The sequence below is a fragment of the Zootoca vivipara genome, chromosome 2 (assembly GCF_965207765.1).
Source record: "Zootoca vivipara chromosome 2, rZooViv2.hap1.1, whole genome shotgun sequence".
NCBI lineage: Eukaryota > Metazoa > Chordata > Lepidosauria > Squamata > Lacertidae > Zootoca > Zootoca vivipara.
Genome location: NC_142584.1, coordinates 68,706,363 through 68,727,531, shown reverse-complemented (window position 1 = coordinate 68,727,531; position 21,169 = coordinate 68,706,363). Strand labels below are relative to the sequence as shown.

The following is a 21,169-nucleotide window of genomic DNA, read 5'->3' as shown; positions in this document are numbered from 1 at the left end:
GGCCGGTCCACTGTCCCTCAGACTTGTGGGGGACCAAACTATATTTTTTTTGGGGGGGAGAATGAATTCCTATGCCCCACAAATAACCCAGAGATGCATTTTAAATAAAAGGACACATTCTACTCATGTAAAAACATGCTGATTCCCGGACTGTCCGCGGGCCGGATTTAGAAGGTGATTGGGCCGCATCCGGCCCCCGGGCCTTAGTTTGGGGACCTGTGATCTAATAGCTGAAACACTCCCAGATACTTGAAAATAAGCATTCTCAAACACTAACAGGGTATTTTATAAGACAACCTTTTTTCTGAATTTTTTGTGATAAATTGAGGGTCGTCTTATACATTGGTTAATATGCTAAGTAAGCAAGGGCTGGTGCAGCGGCGGTAGCAGGGAAATGTTGTCTTATACATGGAGTCGTGTTATACATAGAAAAATACGGTAATATTATTAATTTGTATACTACTTAGGTATATGTCCAAATGGCTTCTAAGCGGTTTGCAACTACAGAAAATCCACACATGAAATTAAAATATTCCATAACAATTCCATCAGAGCATTAAACCTTCACTAATTAAAATACATAATAAAAAAGCCTGTTTCATTCAGCTAGGGGCTCTATATGTTTTTAAGCAAGAGCACATGCTCAGGATTGCTTAAAGCTTAATTTATATGCCTTAATGTTAAGAAATCCTGATCATGCTGTCTTACTTCATATATTAAAATCCATTGGTGTACCACAGGGGTTCTAGATGAAAACATACAGAGAAATAGCCCACTCCTAAACTATACAATCTGAGTATTTTGGTTAACAGCCTTTTAATATGTCTGTTAGCCAAAAATCTGTCTAGTCCTTTACTTAAAAAAAGAAAAGTACTTGTACTGTGGCCCATTATCAAATATTTATCAGAATGTTTCTGGTCATTTAAAACTTGTAAAGTACTAGCTCGGTCACTTAATTTGTGGTGTTATATAGACATGAACAAATGTTCTGTTTTGGCTTCCCTCCCCCCAAGTGTTCATAATCAGGCAGTCCTTATGCATCTCTTTCTTAAACTTGAAAGAAACACATCCCCACAACATATGGGATCAGAGCCAGATCTCAATGACACCAGCACATAAATCTGAGGCAGTGTTGCAAACTTAAGGAAACTGAGTCTCTAGCTACACATGAGTGTGAAGAAGAAGAAGAAGAAGAAGAAGAAGAAGAAGAAGAAGAAGAAGAAGAAGAAGAAGAAGAAGAAGAAGAAGAAGAAGATTCATTTTCATCTCACTATTGAAAGAACAGAACTCTTCCTGATTTGATAGCAACAGAGTGTGCCTTTCTAAATGCCCCACACTTCCTTACTTGAGTCCTAGCACATCCTGGACACTGAGTGCACCAGCTACAATTAGTAGCATCAGGATAATAATACACAGCTCTCCATGACCTTGTGTGTCTCTGTAAAGATCACTTGTTATGTTATAGGAGGCAGGTAGGGCCCTGAAGGAGTAGCAAGGTGGGCATCATAAGATGGAAACGCTCAGTATATAACATATTTGTAGCTGTCACCCTTTCCCTCCACAAACATAAACTCTGCTTCTCTGCTTACCACCTCAATACCTGTCTTTCTGAGTTTTGCTCTATGGAAATACATTGTTCATAACATCCTACTGATGGCCTCATCACCTATGGAGGACTGCCCATTCAAAACCCTAGAGGTCCCCTGTAACACCTATTCCTGGTTCACACCTCCTCTGAAAATGTCACACACACACACTTTTCATCCATCCCCTCTGTTTGTTTGATGTCCGCCTTACTATGAAAGGAGAGCTTCAGACGCGGATTGGTGCTGGTAGCCGAGGCTCCATTTCCAGCCAGCAACAGGAGCACCAGTGCCTGGATCATAGCAGCAGCTGCCTCTTCTCCTCTGCAGGCGCTGGACTCTGAACCTCTGGCAGCTGAAAGGCGGAGAAGCAAGAGTGAGATTGTCTGCCAGATCGGGTTACAACAGCAGCAGCCCCCCCCCCCCCCGCAGGATAAGTGGGAGAAGGAGGGGGGGAATCCTCAGCCTGCCTTGGAAAGGGAAAGACCCATCTAGCCAGCGCTGATCTCCACCCAGACCCACCTGCCAGGTTTCTGCTTGTCAAGTCACATCCAGAAATGCAGCCAAAGTTCTCTACTATGGTGCAGGCCACTGTAGCACAGTGGTTGGAAGGCTAGACTATGGCCCTGGAGGCCTGGGTTCTAATCCCCACTCAGCCATGGTGCTACTGGGTAACCTTGGGCCAGTTATTATCCCTTAGCTTAATCTACCTCACAGGATTGCTATGGGTATAAAACTAGAGAGAGGGGGACCCCTGTGTATTAGAGAGAGAGGGAGGGGGGACTTCCACAACTGCTGGCACAACTTATTTTTCTGTATTTTATTTAGCTACTTTATGCAACTCTCAGCCCAAAGTCCTGGTACCCCCCCCTTCTAATCATAATTTTCAAGATGCACTTCTGACCTTTTGGTTTCAGATCTGTACTTCTTGGTACCATTAAGCACAGAACCACGTCATATTTTGGTGGCGAATCAATTACTTATACAAGGATATGGCTGCTAAGAAACCGCTTAAAAGCCATTTTGGTATGTGAGTGGTGTATTGATTAGTTAATTCATTAATGTGGCCATGACCTGAACAGCACCAGGATTTTACAGACAGTAACTCAGGGCTGGCACTGAATGTGTGAACATTCAGGCTCAGGGTCATCAACAGAAAAGAGATGGCATCCTATTTAGATCTCGTACAGAATACTATTTCCCTGTTTGGGTACTCCATCAAATGGTCAAAGCAGTGCTAAGAATGTAGGGAACTACTTTTCCTAGTGGATAGTAGTAAGATGTCCTTGACTTCAAGACAAAACAGAATCTTGTTTTACCTTACAGGCTATCAAATGTATAAGCTTTCCTGGACTATGATCCACTTCATCAGAGTTTCCTAGCAAAAACAACAACAACGTTAAACTGCCCCCCTGGCAATTTGTGCTTAGTGCTGCACTGATCTTAGAAGGCACCCAGTGCCTATAAAACACAATATGTTTTCCTTCTTATAAGATGTTTCCCACAGCAAGATAACATATGTGGATATGCCACTGGAAAGTGAGATTGGTCATTTGCTGTGAAGAGAAACCCGGATTTCATAACCTTGTCATTCACAGGATTGCAGAGGTCCTGATCACATGGGATTTGTGATTATTACACTCCTATAATAATTTGGTGAGAGGATTCATGTGCAAATGGTTTGGAAAATCGAATGGATTTCGAAAATCTAATTACCAGCCAGTTGCTAATCTCCCTTTCCTGGACAAGGTTCTTGAGTAGGTGGTCACGGACCAGATCCAGGCACTCTTGGAGGAAACTGATTTTCTAGGTCCATTTCAGTCAGGGTTTGGGCCCAGTTTTGACACAGAAACTGCTCTGGTCGCCCTGTACGATGACCTCTTGTGGGAAGAGAGACAGGGGAAATGTGCCCCCGTTAGTCCTCCTTGACCACTCAGTGGCTTTCGATACCATCAACCATGGTATCCCTCTGAGAGGATGTCTGAGTTAAGGGTGGGTGGCAGTGGTTCTGGACCTACTTGGGGTCCAGAAGGTGTTGCTTGGGGAGCGTTCTTTGGCCCGGTGGAGACTACAGTGTGGGGTTCCTCGGGGCTCAATTTTATCCCCTATGATGTTTAACATCTACATGAAGCCGCTGGGTGGGGTTATCAAGAGGTTTGCAGTACGTTGTCAGCAATGTGCTGATGACACACATCTCCACTTCTCCTTTGCATCTGCAGGTGAGGCAGTGGGTATGCTGGCCCATTGTCTTGCCTCCGTCGTGGACTGGATGAAAGCCAACCAGGTCTCTTGTTCTTATTTTTATTATGTATTTTGTTTTTTATATTGCAATTTTATGTTGTGAACCCCCCTGAGATCTACAGGTATAGGGCAGTATACAAATTTTAAAAATAAATGTGAATAGGCCATTAAGTCCTACATCAGGGGTCAGCAAACTTTTTCAGCAGGGGGCCGGTCCACTGTCCCTCAGACCTTGTGGGGGGGGGCGGACTATATTTTGAAAAAAATATGAACAAATTCCTATGCCCCACAAATAACCCAGAGATGCATTTTAAATAAAAGGACACATTCTACTCATGTAAAAACACCAGGCAGGCACCACAAATAACCCAGAGATGCATTTTAAATAAAAGGACACATTCTACTCATGTAAAAACATGCTGATTCCCAGACCGTCCGCGGGCCGGATTTAGAAGGCGATTGGGCCGCATCCGGCCCCCGGGCCTTAGTGTGGGGACCCTTTCCTACATTCTAAACTGATGCCTGCATTACACCTGCTTTGAGGTTAATGAAATGAACACCACTCAGAAGAAAGTCTCTCCCGAGTTCCATGTGGTTTACTCCAAGATAAGTGAATATAGGGTCACAGCCTCCAGTCAAACACTAATGAGATTGGAAGTGTGACAGCGCACTAAACAAGTGCTAAATCCTAAACCCTCTTACCTGGGAGTAAGCCCTGTTGAACTGAATGGGACTTACTTCTGAGTAGACCTGTTTAAATCTTCCTTATAGCTCATTAGGGTTGGCAACAGGCGACTAGGAAGAGCAGCTTCTACTGTAATACAGCCACACCACATAAAGAAGTGATCTCATACTTGTGGCTTTGGGAATCTGTTGTGCATTTGCTTGGCACCAGCCATGTTGTCTTTGATTTTTATTTTACTTTCAGAATCTATGTTGTGTTCTTAGATGTCCCCTGATGGCCTCTGAAAGGGTGGGAAGATCATTGGCCAGCTCAGCATCTCATGCAGTCCCATCAATACAAATTCTGCATAAAAGGGTTCTGTGTACAGATTCTATATGAAAGGGAGATGGGAGCAGGAAAGCCATTCCTCATCCCAAACAACAGTGGATGTGGTGACAAAGCAGGAATGAAGAATGAAATGCTCCATTCAGCTTTTCTCTGGGGGCGGAGAAAGGAGAGAAGGGTGAGGCAAAACTACAGGACAGTTGGGCTTCCACTGTGGTAAAGAGGCATATTGTCCTGAGAGAAAAATAGTATGATTTAGCTAAGGAGATGCTATGAACAACTATGATTTGTTTTTGTTAACAAAAGGAAACAACATCTCATATTCCAGCAAATTATGACACCCAGGCGTATAAATGAGATTATGGGCACTTCCAGATGACCTGTTTATGTAACATTCATCCTGATTAGTTTGCTGCAAGGTTAAATGGTGGTGCATCAAGCAAGCCTCATCCCACACTTCCCAGTGCATTTTCCTGTCACTTTCTTTATTGCTACAAAAACAAATAACCCAGGTCTTTAGGGGAAACAGGTTGTGTTGTGCAAGATTTCCCAATTGCTACAAAAACAAATAAACCATTTCCTTTAGAGGAAATGAGTTGTGCTATGCAAGATCTCACAATCAAATGCAATTGTGCAGTCTGGATTTTCCAACATGTAACTGAATGCTGCTGAAACTGTGACAGTCTGAATGTCCACTTAGCGGCATCTAAACTGCATCTAACTATATATTGTTGTTTGTTTAGTCGTTTAGTCGTGTCCGACTCTTCGTGACCCCATGGACCATAGCACGCCAGGCACTCCTGTCTTGCACTGGTCAAACTCATGTTCGTAGCTTCGAGAACACTGTCCAACCAACTATATATATAACTATATATATATATATATATATATATATATATATATATATATATATTCAATAAATAAATAAATAATATAAGCAATCAGACATCTATTCATTTCTTACTAGATAAGAAACTTTTTTTGTGTTTGCAAAGAGGGCAATCGACCCAACTTGGGTCTTTATTTGGGATCAATGGACTGTCCAATCCTTTGACCAAGGAGCCTCCCCCACCCCCTCCCCCAGGATCTGTACCTCAGTTTTGGGGAAGGCAAAAGTTACTGGCTGCTTTTGTTAACCTTTTTCCAGCTGGAGGGATTGGGCCATTAACATTCTGCCCCAGTTGAAAGTTTAGAGGGGGTGGAGAAACTATTCAGGGCAAGCTGCTCTGAAGGGCATCATGGCCTCCAAGACACTTGATGCCCAAGCATTTGAGCTTCACACAATAGGCTCTGACCACCTATTGTGATGAGCAGCTCATAAACCCAGACAAAAAACCAACTCACTCTACACCCATCCCTTAGGGTGAATATGGCTTTTCAGCAGCTATCTGTTGGCATGGCAACCAAGGTCAAAGTATCCCAGGAACTGTTATTCGCATTTGAGGCTACCTCTGGTGCAGCAGCTCCCCATCTTTTCCCTTCACCTCAACTCAAGCAGATGCAACTTGGATGATTACAACTGCATCATCCATGGAAACAGGGGACCCTAACGCCGAAGCAGAAGAACCCTTGGGGCATTTTAGCCCTCAGACAAAATTCTGCTTCTTTCATTTCACATGTTAAAAACTGGTGTGGTTCCCTTCTATTGATCAGATTGCATTGCAGGGGGTTGGACTAGATGGCCCTTAGGGTCCCTTCCAACTCTATGAAATAAAACTATGAAAAAGAATAATTTGCTCTTAAATAGGAAGAATGGAGATGAGCAGGGATGCTTTTTTGCAGCTGATAACCCAGGATATCTCTTACCTTACAACTGCTAGGGGTGGGGTAGACCTGGACGCAAACAGCTAAATAAATAAATATGAAAACAAAACCAGATACAAATAAACTGCAATTGCTCCACATCTATCTTAATGTATTAGAGGGAATCCCTCTGCCCCCAAATATATCTGGACATAACAGAAGCAGGAAACCTTCTAGAGTCCCTCCTCCCAGACACACAAACCAATTCACACTCCTCTCCTACATCCTATCATGACATCCTCCTCCTATCATGACATCTTCCCCCAAATGTCCCCCAAATTCCTTCTTCATCCTACCAAGGTATGCCAAAGAACATTAGAGCAGTCTGCTGGACCAGGTCAATGGCCCATCCAGTCCAGCATCCTGTTCCCACATGGCCACCCAGATACCTGTAGGAAACCAGAAAGCAGGACCCAAGGCTGTGGTATTCAGAAGCATCACTGCCTCTGACCCTGAAGGCAGAGCAGAGCCATAATGGCCATTAATGTTTTTCTTCTGAAGTTCAGAAGCCTCAGAGGCAGCCTACCTTGGGCCCACAGAAAACATTCTGCTGTCATTGTTCCTTATTCCACCTCCTGGGAGAGACTATAGTGATGGAGCACCCATGTTCTTCATTTATCACAGGTTCAACTGCTGGCACTACTTTTTAAAAAAAGGGATCAGGGAACTGGTGATTGGGAAGCCTAAAGCCTGAGGCTTTAGAAAGCTGCTTCTTGTCAGAGCTGACAATACTTAGCTACATGGACAAATAGCCTGAGCTGATGTTAGGTGGCTTCCTATGGGAGCACGTCACTATATCCTGCATGTGTATATGTATTGCTGAAGGGCTTCATCAATGACTGACTTTGGACGCCACATCTTCATAAGCTCCTCCATATTTGTTCCATCTGCAGGGACCACCCCTGCCAGCAAGCTCTTTGAGCCTGTACCGGTCCTTCCTTGCACTATTTCTTCCAGTGATTTTATGTGCAGTAGAGCTGCCTGTGTTCTTGGGAAAAGCTCTATTAAACTCTGAGGCTATTGTAGGTCCACTGCTGGAACAAATCGCTTCAAAGCTGCAATCTAAAGACACACCACAAGGCCGGCGTTCCTGCAACCTACTTTTCACTGTACAGATGGTCCGATCAACAGCCTGTAAGGATTTCCTTTCCCTCTCTAGCCTCTCTTGCCAAAAGGCAATGCTTAGCACAGACCCCTCACCCATCCACCTCCAACATCTCCATTTGCCAGACTAAACCTTGGCAGCTTCATGCATTCTGCATATCAATAGACTGGGACAAATAAGCATCACTGGGAGATGTTTCTGTGGCTTATTCTGTACAACTTCTGATCTAGTACATACATCCCTTTGCAGCAACTGCTTCTGATCTGAGAATATTAAGAGATTATGCAGATTCAGTCGCTCTGCAGCGGCATTGTCACTGTCACAGAAGTGGATAGTCCTGTAATGCAATGCGTGGTTTGGGAAGAGGAATGTTTTCATAAATACTTTTGGAATGGTTGAGCTGACTGCTGGAATTAAATATCATGTTAATGTGTGGTAGTTACAGAATAAAGCAAGTACAATGTGCAGTTCAATATAAATCCAACAAGTTTAGGGATAATTCAACTATGATGTAAAGGCGAGAGGAAGGTTTTTGCTATAGATAGCCAGTTTTGCCTAGTGCAGGGGTTTCTGAACTGTGGTCCATGGATCGCAAGTGGTCTGCAAGCTTTGTTCAGGTGGTCTGCAACTTGTCTGTAAAAATACAGTTAAAAATCATACAGCACCTAGCAGGGGCATCATACCCATAGACGCTAGTGGCGCGAGGCACCAGAGTGCAGGGTTCTGGAGGATGCTGCGCCAGGCGAGAGTCCAGAGAACACCGAACGAGCGCGCTGAGTGAGCGAGGGTGAGTGCGCCACTCCTGCCGAGCGTCGAGCGTCCAACTGCAAGTGCTTAACCCTACTCTCCAGGAAGAGAAGGGATTACTGTCAAGTAGACCATTACTCACAAGTAGCTCCAATACTTGGGGCTCTCAGGCACACACTCTCCTTCTCTGGGTTGCCTGGGATTTCTGGGGGGCACTTGAGCCTCTCCTGCTGACTCAGAAGGGGGCTCTTCTGCTGCAGTTGTTGGAGACCCACCTCAAGGTTTCTTCCAGGGCAGCCTCTGGAGACAGGCCTGGTCAGGTTCCCACCTGAATGCTAAGATCTTTCTGATCAGTGCTGGGACCAGTGGGACTTCTTGGGCTTCTCTTGGGCTATGGATGGTGTTGGGGCTTCATGGGAGGAGTCTAGGGGTCAGGCTGGGGCCCAGCATGGCACAATGTGAACGGATGATGCATTATGCATAAAGCAGCACTCCTTTGAAAAGCAGAAAATCACTGTTACAAGTTAATGGAATTTTCCGCCTGTGTGCGTCTATGTGTACAAATAAAGCAGAGAAACATTTAAGGCAGGAAGGCAAGCAGAGAAACAAATTAAGAGGCCTTTAAAAGGAGAAAAGAGGAAAAGAGTGCAAGAGAGCAAGGAAAAGAATGCCAAATGTAGGGAGGAGGGTTGGGTGGGAAGCGTACAGTGACAAAGAGAAAAGCAAACAATAGGAAGCCAGTAAATGAAATTAATATCCTGGCCTCTTTCACGTACTGCTTTGACAGAGCTCTACAAAGGTCAGAGGCAGCACTTTGGGTGGGACGGCTGACTGTTAAAGAAGGAAGAAAAGACTGTTCTCCCCTGACTCCTGAGAGCCACCTGCAGTCTTCATCTTCAAGAATAAACTACGGTAATCCCTAAGACCTAGCGTTCCTCTAGACAGGTGTTTGTCTTTTGTGGGTATATTCTGCAACATGACATGGATGTAGTAAAATTGCTTTAGCGGTTGTGCTGAACCATCCCCACATCATTTCACATTATTTGTTGTTCTGCAATGCTTCCCCAAAGTTACTATATTTTTTGTTTTTTGGAAAGACACTCTTGCTCTACAGCGCAACAGGAGTGGGACAAAACAACAGCAACCCAATAACATTTGTGGTATAGAAAGTTACAGGATTTCAGCAGGAAGGTATAGGACATACACTGATTGGAAATGAAGCAGCACACCTATCCCAAACCTATTGCAGATGCAACCAGTGTTGAAAGTTTGATCGTGTATAACTGCCCTGATGCCCTCATCAGTGCAAATTGTCAAGAACACACATGAAAATTTTTGGGATGAGATCTTATACCACCCCTGGACAGACCAATGGTCAGTCTAGTCCAGTAATGCCATCATTCCATCTAAGAGCAAACTTCGGTGATTGAGTGCCCACTAGATTGGGAGAGAAATGAGGCTCACCCCAAGCTAAGACAGTGCTTTCTACATACTTGGAGGACTCCATGGGTATATACATTAAAAGGTAACTGAAATTTAAATCCCCACCCACCAAAGTGACCAGAACAAGTAAGCTTCCATCTCATAAAGATGGTGAAGTGTCAGCTGAAGGGGGGAACAGTTAAGGAAACTGGGGGTGGAGATAATTGGTTTGCTCAAGCCCCCAAGTGCTTTGGGAAAGGACCAATGCTCAGTGGTACCACATCCTCTTTACATGCAGAAGATCCCAGGTTCAATCCCTGGTGTCTCCAGGAAGGGTTGGAAGAGGCTGCCCGAATCTCTGGAGAGTTGCTGCTGTTCTGAGTCAACAGGAGTCAATTAGGAGCTAGACATACACCACAAACTCTTGATTACTGACATGTCTGGAAACCAGTCTCTCAGAGTCTTGACAGGGAACTTTCCTGCTTTGCGATGGTTGACGATTTCACATCAGTGAGCCTCCTATGTGCAAGGCATGTGCTCTGCTGCTGACCTATATAGGAAACCTATAGAGAGTGCCCTATCTTCCCCCTGCCTTGCTCTGATCCTCCCAGTAGATGATCAGGGTTTCCTAGTTGATCAAAGCCAAGGGAAGCTGCTTGTCTAGAGTCTTGGTAGCTGGCTTCTGAATTCCTGCTCTGAAAGCAATGGCTACATCAGGGGTGGGAAGACAGTGGTCTTCCAGATGTTGTTGGATTTCAGCTCCCACTGGCCCCAGCCAGCATGGCCACTGGTCAGAGGCATGGTGGGAGTTGTAGTCCAACAACACCTGGAGGGTCACAGATTTCCCATCCCTGGGCTATATCTTTTCTAGGCCCTTATTGATTGAAAGGTTGCAAATGTGGTGTTGTTAGGTCTTTGACTTGCACATATGACTCATCAGCACAAGGTCCAGCTCAGCTCTCTTCTTAGGCCAGTGATGGCGAACCTATGACACGCGTGTCAGACGTGACACGCAGAGCCCTCACTGCTGGCACGCGCCCCATCAGCCCATTCGCGCTGTTGCTGTTGGTTCCCCTCATCCCCCCTCCCAAATGTTCTCCCGCTCCTCCTCACGCTACAGCTTGTCTGCTTGTCTCCACTGTTAAAACCCGGATCCTTTGTTGTTGTTGTTGCTGCTGCTGCTGGTAGCCAGAGATTGGTTTTTTAACCCTTTTGTGCTGTGTTTTTTTCTGGCGCTTTGGCAGACTATGATTGGGTGTAACAGCATTTGTTTTTTAACCTGTTCTGTGCTGGTTTTTTTGGCGCTTTGGCAGACTATGTCGGTGCTGTGTGTTAGTTCCAGCGAAGGTATTATTCGTAATTTATTTCTGTTCTCTTTCCCCCCCAAAAAGCACAGCAGCTTTGGGGCATCCCCCCCAAAAAAGCAAAGCAACTTTTGCACCCCCAAAAAACCTCCAAAACTTTGGTCAACAGCTCCCCCCAAAAAGCTCAACAACTCTGGGCACTTTGTGATAAATAAGGGGTTTTTAGTTGGTTTGGTTAAATAATTAGTTTTTTGTTTATTAAATACAGTTATATATTACAATTATACATTTTTGTTATTTAAACTATAAATATCGTGAATTTATGGTTTTTTTCTCAAAGTGACACACCACCCGAGTTATGCTCGGTTTTTTGGCGAATTTTGACACACCAAGCTCAAAAGGTTGCCCATCACTGTCTTAGGCCAAGCCCAGTCATTGGGATTGCATAGATGTCTCCAAGGTTAATGTAATCCACTGTGTAAAACCCAAAAGCAAAACTACAGTGCTTTCCTCCCTGTGTGAAAAGCAAGGCTGCCAGCCAAGCTCCCAGAAAAAAGAGTGGATTCTGCCCCTTCCCCGCTTTTTCCCATGTCTTTCTATTTACTTCAATCCTTTTTTTAACATTTTCCCTGAATGAATCTTCCCCAGCCTGTTCTTTTCATCAAGACATGGCCACCTCTGAGCCCATTTGTCTTCTGCAATTATTCCCCTGCATCTCTTGGAATTAAGTGATGCCAGCTTCCTAAAGCAATTATGGAGATGCCGTTTGAGCTCAGCTGTAAGGCAGGGAGGGTGATTTTCTGGTGACTGCTCATGGTTGGTGGGTCAGCTAGTGAACACTGCTCAGACATCAGGCAGAGCACAGAGCTCCCTTTCCAGGGAGTTGGTTAAGCTACATAGGAGAAAGTGGAAAAGAAAAGAAAAGAAGAAACTCCATCCCCTCACAAAGTTGTTTGTTCTACTATGGTTTACCTGGGGTGGGGGGTTGCATTAAAATAGGGTCTGGCTGCAGCTCCTGCTGAAACTTTGTCAGGGAGATTGTCTTGGAGAATATGCAGTGGGATCTCCAAAGACTTGCACACTCAGGTAGGATTGCCCAGACTGGATTTGTGGTGGAAGTGAACCATGTCTTTCCTGTGAGCAAGAATTCCTTGCAGTCCTAGCCAAAGCCAAAACTTTTCCAAACAGAGCATTCTCACCACCCCAGCAGGGAAGGGCTTTGTTGCTGTGATTGCTGGAGGAGCCAGTCTTCCCTCCCAGCAGATGCCTAATTAGAACATATTAAAGTCACTGCACTGCAGCAAAATAGAAGCAGAGCAGGGGGGGGGCACCTCACTCTGTGCCGCTGGGAAAGGGGGCACCTCTTTTTGCTTTGTAGTGAGAATCCCGATATTCACTGGGCTGCAAAAGGCAGCGGCCCTTGAAATGGGAAGGCATGCGTAATTATTCCAGGGAAGAGTCCAAAGCAATAGACTCCTATTATCAGTCTGGAAGACCAGTTAGAATGCATCTTATAACTGAAGCAAATAATGGCAAGATCTCTGGGCATTATTCAGTGGCTGCTGGGATTCTTGCAAAAAAACCTAGGTGGACTTACATGCATGAGCAGGTATGCAAAGGATGCTAGTGGCGGCAGCAGGGAACAAGGGAGAAGGGCATAGCTGCCAAGTTATCCCTTTTTTAAAGGGATTTTCCCTTATGCTGAATAGGCTTCCTCACGAGAAAAGGGAAAACTTGGCAGCTATGGGAGAAGGGGTTTGGTGTTACACCTGATGACACCATATTACTCCCCCCCCCCGACCATATTGCTTTGTAAACTTTAGACATACTGGAGGACCATGACAATTCTTAATAATAAATAAATAAATAAACCACACAAGTCAACCCACCTCTGCCTTACAGTATGAGGACAGGCAAACCATGTTTATGTGCTCAAAAACATTAACCTAGTAGAGACCATAGCTGCCAAGTTTTCCCTTTTCTCACGAGGAAGCCTATTCAGCATAAGGGAATTTCCCTTAAAAAAAGGGAGAACTTGGCAGCTATGGTAGAGACCAAACTGCAAGACCCCTCTGTTTGATTTAGAAATTTGGCACAATGAATCACAGCTCAGATCAAACGTATTGCAGAGCTCGATATACACACACCATTTGGTGCAAGTGCTTCTTAGGTGCCCGATTCCATATCTTTTCATTAACAGAAGAATCAAGTTAACAAGTTGGTTGTAAGTTGCTAATGAACCAGGAACTTCACAGCCCATTTCTATTGGCCACTTTGCACCAGCTCACAGAGCTGCAGAGAAAAACTTGAAAGTAATCCAGTATGTGGGGAAACATCATGAGCCAGATCTGTGGCTAAGGCTGCAATCCAGAGCATACTGAATAGAGCTCCCATGAACGAAGTGGGGTTTGCTTTTGAATAAGCTTGCATAGTGCCAAATGATTTGTAGTATAGGGTCAGTACATATGGAATAATAGAATTGTAGAATTGTAGAATTGTAGAGTTGGAAGGGATCCTGAACATCATCAAGTCCACCCCCAATGTGGGAACGAACTAGACTAGATCATACATGACATCATTTCACTCCCTTTTATAAAATAGTCAAAAATCTGCCTAATTTTTACAGATTGCAGAATTCGCTTTTTCTTAGTGGAGAGAATGTGTGTTCCCTTGACACACAACAGCCCTGAGAAACGTTGGTGTTAACAGTCAGGGCCATTCCATTCAGTAGTAGTAGTAGTAGTAGTAGTAGTAGTAGTAGTAGTAGTAATACCCCACCCATCTGACTGGGCTTACAACAAACTGTAAAACCATAGTAAAACATCAAACATTAAAAACTTCCCTATACAGGGCTGCCTTCAGAGGTCTTCTAAAAGTCACATCCTTGACATCTTATGGGAGGGCGTTCCACAGGGCGATTGCCACTACTGAGATGGTCCTTTGCCTAGTTTCCTGTAACTTTACTTCTTGCCTCTCACCTGAACAGCCTCTGCTTCCAACATGTCCTGTGCCTCATCCTCCATCTCTTGACTACTCAGACTCTTCCCGTTCCTCCAGCCCTGGCTCCTGCCTTGTGGATGGCACAAAACCCCATAAATTGCTGGCCCCCTCGCTGGATCAGCCTCCAGCCTCCTTGCCTCTGCCACACACTCACCAGAGCCCTGCCAGTCCCTGACAACAGATCCAACTTGCATTGCATTGCAGGGGGTTGAACTAGATGACGGTACACCTTGCAACCCTACAATTCTATGATTCTATGGAATTATGCTCCACCCTTCTTCGTTACCTGTATGTAGCTTTCTTTGTTTCTTGGCTTTCTTTGTTACTTTATTCATCAAAATTCATATACACTCAGTTGACAGAAACACCTCTAAGTTGCCAATTGTTGGCTGTGTACAAATCTCTCCTTACATTGTTCAGCACTCCCTAAACAAGAATGGAAGATGTTGGACAGTTGCATTTGATGTGAAATATTGCCTTCCTACACATACTTCTCTCTTCTTCTTCTTTTACTGCAGCTAGAACAATGGTGGCCATCTCTTTTGCTGGCTTAGCTGTGCATATCCATAACAGCCATGTCCCGTATTGGCAGCTGTTTAGTCATGTTTCTGACATCCATCACTGCCCTCTAGAGGCATTATATTTATCATGATAGCAAACAATTTGGACACAGTCTATGTCCCTGTTTATCACTGCCTCTGAAAGAAGGATGGGGAACCTCAGACTCTCCAGGTGTTGCTGGAATTTCCTTCTCTAGACCAGGGATGGAGAATCTGTGGCCCTCCAGATGGTGCTGGACTAAGGACACAGATTCTCCATCCCTGGTCTAGAGAAGGGAATTGTGACTGCCAAGCAGTACAACTATTTCAGGCAGACAGACAGACAGATAGACAGTGGAACATTCTAGGAATATTATGTTTTCTTCATATTTACAAGACTTCGATTGAAGGGTGTTCTTGGAATACGGCAGGCTGACATATTTTTGCTTTCTGAACCTTGAATGTCAAATTATCTACAGCCACATCTCTTTTATACCAAAAATAAGACACAGTTGCATGCATAAGCAACTCCAGCCTTCAGACTACTGTGATTTGCCCTTCCTTGGACCTTTCTGTGACATTCCTGAGGTTTGTAGAAAGATGGAACTTTGGTATAATCCCAAGTAATATTCTGACAAATTCAACATGTCCTAATTGGCAGATGTTATGCTGATAACAGAATGACTCCCTCCAAAGTTTTGGTCAAAGGCAAATTTAGGGGAGCACGACCGGTTCGGCCACATGGGGGAGGTCAGTAGGGCGCAACTATAATGTAGAATGGAAAGCAGGAGGCGGAGAGTGCCAAATTTTGGCACCATACAAGGCACCATTGAAATTTGAAACCCCGAGGCCACCACTGCATTGGCCTGGTTCACATGACACTGTAAGTCAAACCTTGGCTTAGCAAGATCCTATGGGCTCCTGCATATGGGCTTGCTGCAGTTTTGCATTTTCCTGGTCCTCATGGCTAAGCCAGAATGTTTTGGGCCTGGTGGGTCTGATATTTAATTCCCATCATTCTTGCTGGCCAACTGTCAGTCATATGACACCCACCTGACAAAGCTGCGCCACATGGATGGGACAAGGGTCTGCTTCGCCAGTGCAGTCCTCTCAGGGAGCACTCTCAAAACACAGCGTCCAGCAATTGGTGAGCGAAGGGTTCAATTCTGCTGGCTGCAGGGGGTTGCAGCATCCGGCAGGATTGAGCCATGTCCCCACCAATCAGCTGACATCACCCAGTGACATAATCTGGGTGATGGACACATGGACATGGTTTGGGGAAAATGGCCTCCTGGGCCAGCTAGATCCCCTAGTGGGCCAAGATTGGCCTACAGGCTGCAAGTTTCCCACCTCTGAGCTGTCAAGCTTTAGCCCAGCTCAACACAGGGAGCAGCAAAGCACCTATGAGTTCCTCCCCCAAATCCCACAAGCTTGCATAGTCCTGCTAAACCAAGGTTTTGTTTAACAACCAATGCAAATCAGTAAATGTGCCAAGGCTTGCATTTCTATCAGTGATGCTTCTTTTCAAATCACCATCACTAATAGGAAGAGAGATTTGTTTTCTCTGCAACTCAGTTTGAAATCTACACACTGCTGTTTTAAAAGACTGGATGCTATGACACTGCCAGGGAAGGAAGCAAAGCCAGAGAAACTGCTTGAAGCCTTTAAAAGTTTATTACTGTACATGGACTGGGTGACAAGCAGAACACAAGTCAGCTGGTAAGGCAATGCTCCCGCCTCCATCCTCTCCACAGATAAAAAGGAGGTGCCCTCCAGCAAATCTTGGGAGCAGAACAAACTATGCAGCACCGACTCAGCTTCTGTTATGCAATGCTCTGTGTTATAAAGGAGCACCCTGTGGACCCCATGAACTTGCCCATATTAGGCATAAGGAGACTGAACTGGAGTTTGCTAGTGCATGAAGAAATCCTGATGCAGGCAGCCTAAACCCATGTTTAGCCTATTTATACTAGCTGAAATTAAACATGGGTAGATCCTTTAGCTGTTTAATTCATAAGGGTATAAATTTAATATGGGCAAAAGATAATAATCCAAACACACAGGAAACCAAAACTAACAAAGCAAAGATCAACAGAGACAAATGAGATGTTCAGCATTTGGGCAGAAACAACAGCAACCCTAAACTCAATTCCAGAGGTACTGGATGGGAGATCCTTGGCTCAGCAGTAGCATATATGAAAAAGATATCAGAATTGTAGCTGATTCCATGAGCTGAATATGTATTGAAGTTGCAAATAAAGAAACTAAGATGACTGCATTAACAGAGCTATAAGCCTCCAGGTCACAAGATGTAATATTTCTGCAATGTTCTGCACTAGTAGGACCTCACCTGCAAGAATAAGACCTCACCTGGAGTACTGTGTCCATTTCTAAGAAGAATATAGGCAAACAGGAATGGGTTCAAAGGAGGGCAGTGAAGATATAAGATATCTTTATTGTCATTGTCCCCTTGCGGGAACAACGAAATTACTCAGTGGAAGAGAGTCAGTGGTATGAAAAATAAGTCCTAGAAGGAAAAGTTGAAGGAACCAAGTACATTTAGCATTGAGAAGAAAAGACTGAGGGGTGGCAGTGTTTGTGTGTGTGTGTGTTCATGGTAAAGGTAAAGGGACCCCAGACGACTCTGGGGTTGTGGTGCTCATCTCGCTTTGCTGGCCAAGGGAGCCAGCATACAGCTTCCAGGTCATGTGGCCAGCATGACTAAGCCGCTTCTGGTGAACCAGAGCAGTGCACGGAAACACTGTTTAACTTCCCGACGGAGCAGTACCTATTTATCTACTTGCACTTTGACGTGCTTTCGAACGGACTGAGCAACGCAAGCTCACTCCGTTGCAGGGATTCGAACTGCCTACCTTCTGATCGGCAAGCCCTAGGCTCTGTGGTTTAGACCACAGCGCCACCCAAGAGAGCACTCTTCAGATACTTAAGAGCTCTCAGGCTGTGTATGCACAAGACTGCTAATGTGCATATAGGCCAGACAGAACCGATTCTTTCATGTGTGCATATGTGCACATCTGTCCACACATTTTCAATTGAATCAATGTTCCCCATCCACACCAGTGGGCAGTGCTTGGTGGGATGTATTTGCACTGTGTGCTGTTATCTCTTCAATTAGTACTTCCTCACCTTCCCTAATTTCTAGAAACCTGAAGTCCACTGTGTGCATGAATGCAGGTATTTGTTTAGCTGTGCATGCAGCCATTTAAAAAAAATGAGATACATGTTTTCTGATAGACCAGACTTGCACAAATAGCAGGTAAAAAAAGGTGTGTGTGTTGCGCCCCCACTAGCAGCCCCCAGAGGAGCACCATTGGGAGCAGTTTTGACAATGGAACCAATTACCGGTACAAAGGCTTCGGCAAGCCATCTCATGACAATCACAATAGTTCTGGCTCTGAATTTCCTCTTTTGATGAAATTCCTGCATTGCAGGGTGTTGGACTAGATAATCCTTGGTGTCCCTTCCACTTCTACAATTCTAAGTTTCTATGAAGATGATCTGGTTCAGGAGAATGTTGCACTAGATGGTTTGTTGGTTTGTTTGTTTGTTTACATATTTATTATTATATTTATTACTAGCCCTTCACCAGGAGGTCCCAGGGTGGGTTACAATAATTTAAAATTCAGTATTTTAAAAAGTTAAAACTACTTGCAGGAGTAGGATGGGTGCCGACTCAAACACCCCTCAGACTCAACAAATCTGCCTTTTCCCAATAGCTCTATGCACCAATCACATATGAAAGTTATAACCCAGGAAAGCTACTATAATAACAACTGTAATTGATTTTGACCCACATCAGTTTCTAACGTCAAGGCTTCCGGGTTTAAAATGATACAGAAAATTAAATATAATGCTAACACAAGGAGAGGAAGGAAGCAAATTCTATATCCCTCCAAACCCCCTTCCCAAAATAATATGCCCTTCTTCTCCCGCAGGGGTCTGGCCTCCTTCCACTGAGGCTGGCTCCAGTGGCTTTCCAGAGAGAAGTGCTGACTCCAGAAATATACAGTCATTCTCTTTAAAAAGGCTTCTAAGAACTTAGTGCACATTTAGAGCTGTAGTCAGAGACTGATTGCACGAGAATAGAGTGTGTTCAACTTTGCCTTTTCCATCTCTTCTTCCATGTGATGATAGCCAATGGCTGGTGGTGAGTCACCAGCAGGAGGAGACCTGGTCCTCTTTCTCTCGGCCACAGTGGTTACCCCAAAAAATCCCCTACTGCTCTTTCAGAAGTACAGCAATGCATTAAATTGCAGGGAGAACATGGCTTTCTAGTTGTACCTTCTACTGTCCCCCTTTCAGGGCTACAAAATTCAAGAGCCCTGGTTTTAATGCCAGCTCCTTCAAACCTTACATGTTGGGAATGTTTTGTCTGGGTGTAAAGGCGGGGACAATGAATAACCTTAACCTTTCTTCCAGTTCACAACTGCGTAGATTCATAATCATTTTACAAGAGCTGAACTCTCTTCCGGATCTCATATATTCCTTACAGTCTTCTAAGGAATCAGAGTCTTCTGCATACACTAGCTTACCAAAACCAAACAGGGGCATCCCTTATCACCACCCCTTTGCCTGTGCCATCGAGGTGATAATCAGAGTTCATCAGAGTGTGGAGTAATTCTGGCGATGCCTGCCAAGGGCAGAAAGAGGGTCAAAAGAGTTGCGGTCCACACTGTGTACGGTACCTGCAACCTAAATATTTCCTGGCAAGCAACTTGTGGGAACACCTGCCTTTCTCGCCTCCGCTTCTCCTCCATGAGGACTAGGGGGCTGCTGCAGCGAAGTTCCTCCGCGAAGCGCAATCTAATGTCACAACACGGGAAAGTCCTCGCTCAAGCTTGGCCCCGATCAGACCGAACCCGCCTGCAAAGTTGCAAGGGCGCTCTAGTTTAGTAACATATCTCCAACCACAGACGGCGCGGAAGGGAAAACGCAGCGAAACTCACCTGCTTCTCCAGCTCGGGAAGACCCTCGCCTTCCTTACCGCCGCCGCTGCCGCCGAAGGGGGGCGCTCCGAGCCGGGTGCTGGGGAGGGGAATCGCCTCTCCGGAGTCTCGCCGCCAGTACCTATGGAGGGTAAGATCCGCCTAAATTCTGGGGGTCAGATTCTCGCAGTCCCCCACGGGGTATCCGTTGCCTGCGGCTGGTCTCCCTCTCTCCCTCTCCCGTGGCTGGGCTGCCCACCTTCTCCTCCCCGCTCTAACTCTCTCCAACCCGCAGCGCCGGCGAGTCAACCCAAAGGGGTGGAGCTGGCTCGAGCGGCGGATCCGAAGTGGCTCCCGCAGGCGTCAAGAGTTGAAGACTCCCTGGGTGGGGCGTCGATCAATGCCGGGAGCCAGCAGAGGAGAAAGGCAGGAGCGGAGCGCGGGGCCCACGCCCAGCAGAAGCCGAAGCAGCAGCAGCCGCGATCCGGAGAAGCGGGCCAGCCTAGATCAGAGCGAGCCGCCCGGGGCGGAGAAGGGTCAGCCACCGCCCTCGCTTTGCTCCCAACAACCGCGTGGGCTTGCCACGGGAGCGTGCTCCGGAAAACCGGAAGGACACTCACTCTTTTGGATAGATAGAGCCGGCCGTGATACTGGCAGTCACTTTACTGCTCTCCAAGTGAACTCGGCCAGCCCTTCCATGAGTTGGGGTTGTTGTAGCCTATGCTACATTGATGTTAACGGACAGGACTAACTGAGGTTCATTCATGCCAATGGGTCTACTCTTGAGTCGAACTGAGTTGTCTGCGACCCTGGATGCTTTGACCTCCGTGCAAACCTCATGCTATGCCCATTGCCCAAGCTTCCTTCTTCAGGGGCTTGCAAAAAAGAAGTGGTATTTAGAATTCAAACCGTACTGCAATACAACACATATAAGAAATAAAAGCAGCAATAAAAATACAGTGTTAAATCAGTGTGAATATGAAGCTTGTGGAGGGACCACGGGGGAGGGGGGAGACACACAGAGCACCTGGGGCGTGTTCAGCTCTTCCAGCTTCTCTGGTTGGGATGTTACCTTACCCCTCAGTGTTTTTTCCCCGGTTTTTTGGTCAGGCCGTTTTTTACACCAACCCCGCCCCCCGCCCCCGTACTTGTGATCCTAAGCTCCTGTCTCACACCTCCTATCCCTATGCTCCACTACTGGCAGCGAGGGCTGGAGGAGGTGCACACACCCAAGCATTATTGCTCCCAGAAGGGCCTCCTTTTGCTATAGCTCCATGACCCCAGTATTTGCTATTTCTATTGTCCATTCTTGGGCCTCCTTTGCAAGAGCAAGGCGGGTGGAACAGGCTGCAAGGCCCTTTATGACCTTGCAGTCTGCTAACAGAGGCGCAGTCTTTAGCATGGGGTTCTGGGAAAGTTCATGGCTGCTAGTGCAGCCAGCTCTTACTGTAAAGCATTCTCTCTGCCTCC

General features: G+C 45.6%; 1 protein-coding gene and 1 long non-coding RNA gene across 2 annotated transcripts in view; one reads left to right on the top strand and one right to left on the bottom strand.

Annotated features, from left to right (window-relative positions):
- Positions 1-19,857, bottom strand: part of SEMA3B (semaphorin 3B) — a 54,153-nt gene extending 34,296 nt beyond the window's left edge. Inside the window, exons 1-2 of the mRNA XM_035106003.3 lie at positions 19,721-19,857; positions 1,798-1,938 (exon numbers count right to left, since the gene is read on the bottom strand). Of these exons, the coding sequence (XP_034961894.3) occupies positions 1,798-1,885 (88 nt within the window). The 5' untranslated portion in view covers positions 1,886-1,938; positions 19,721-19,857. The remainder of the gene's footprint in view (positions 1-1,797; positions 1,939-19,720) is intronic.
- On the top strand, positions 19,716-20,667 carry LOC148686906 (uncharacterized). The gene is made up of 2 exons (XR_015948211.1): positions 19,716-19,850; positions 19,995-20,667. It is a non-coding gene; the product is annotated as an uncharacterized LOC148686906 (long non-coding RNA).
- The last annotated feature ends 502 nt before the right edge of the window (positions 20,668-21,169 follow it).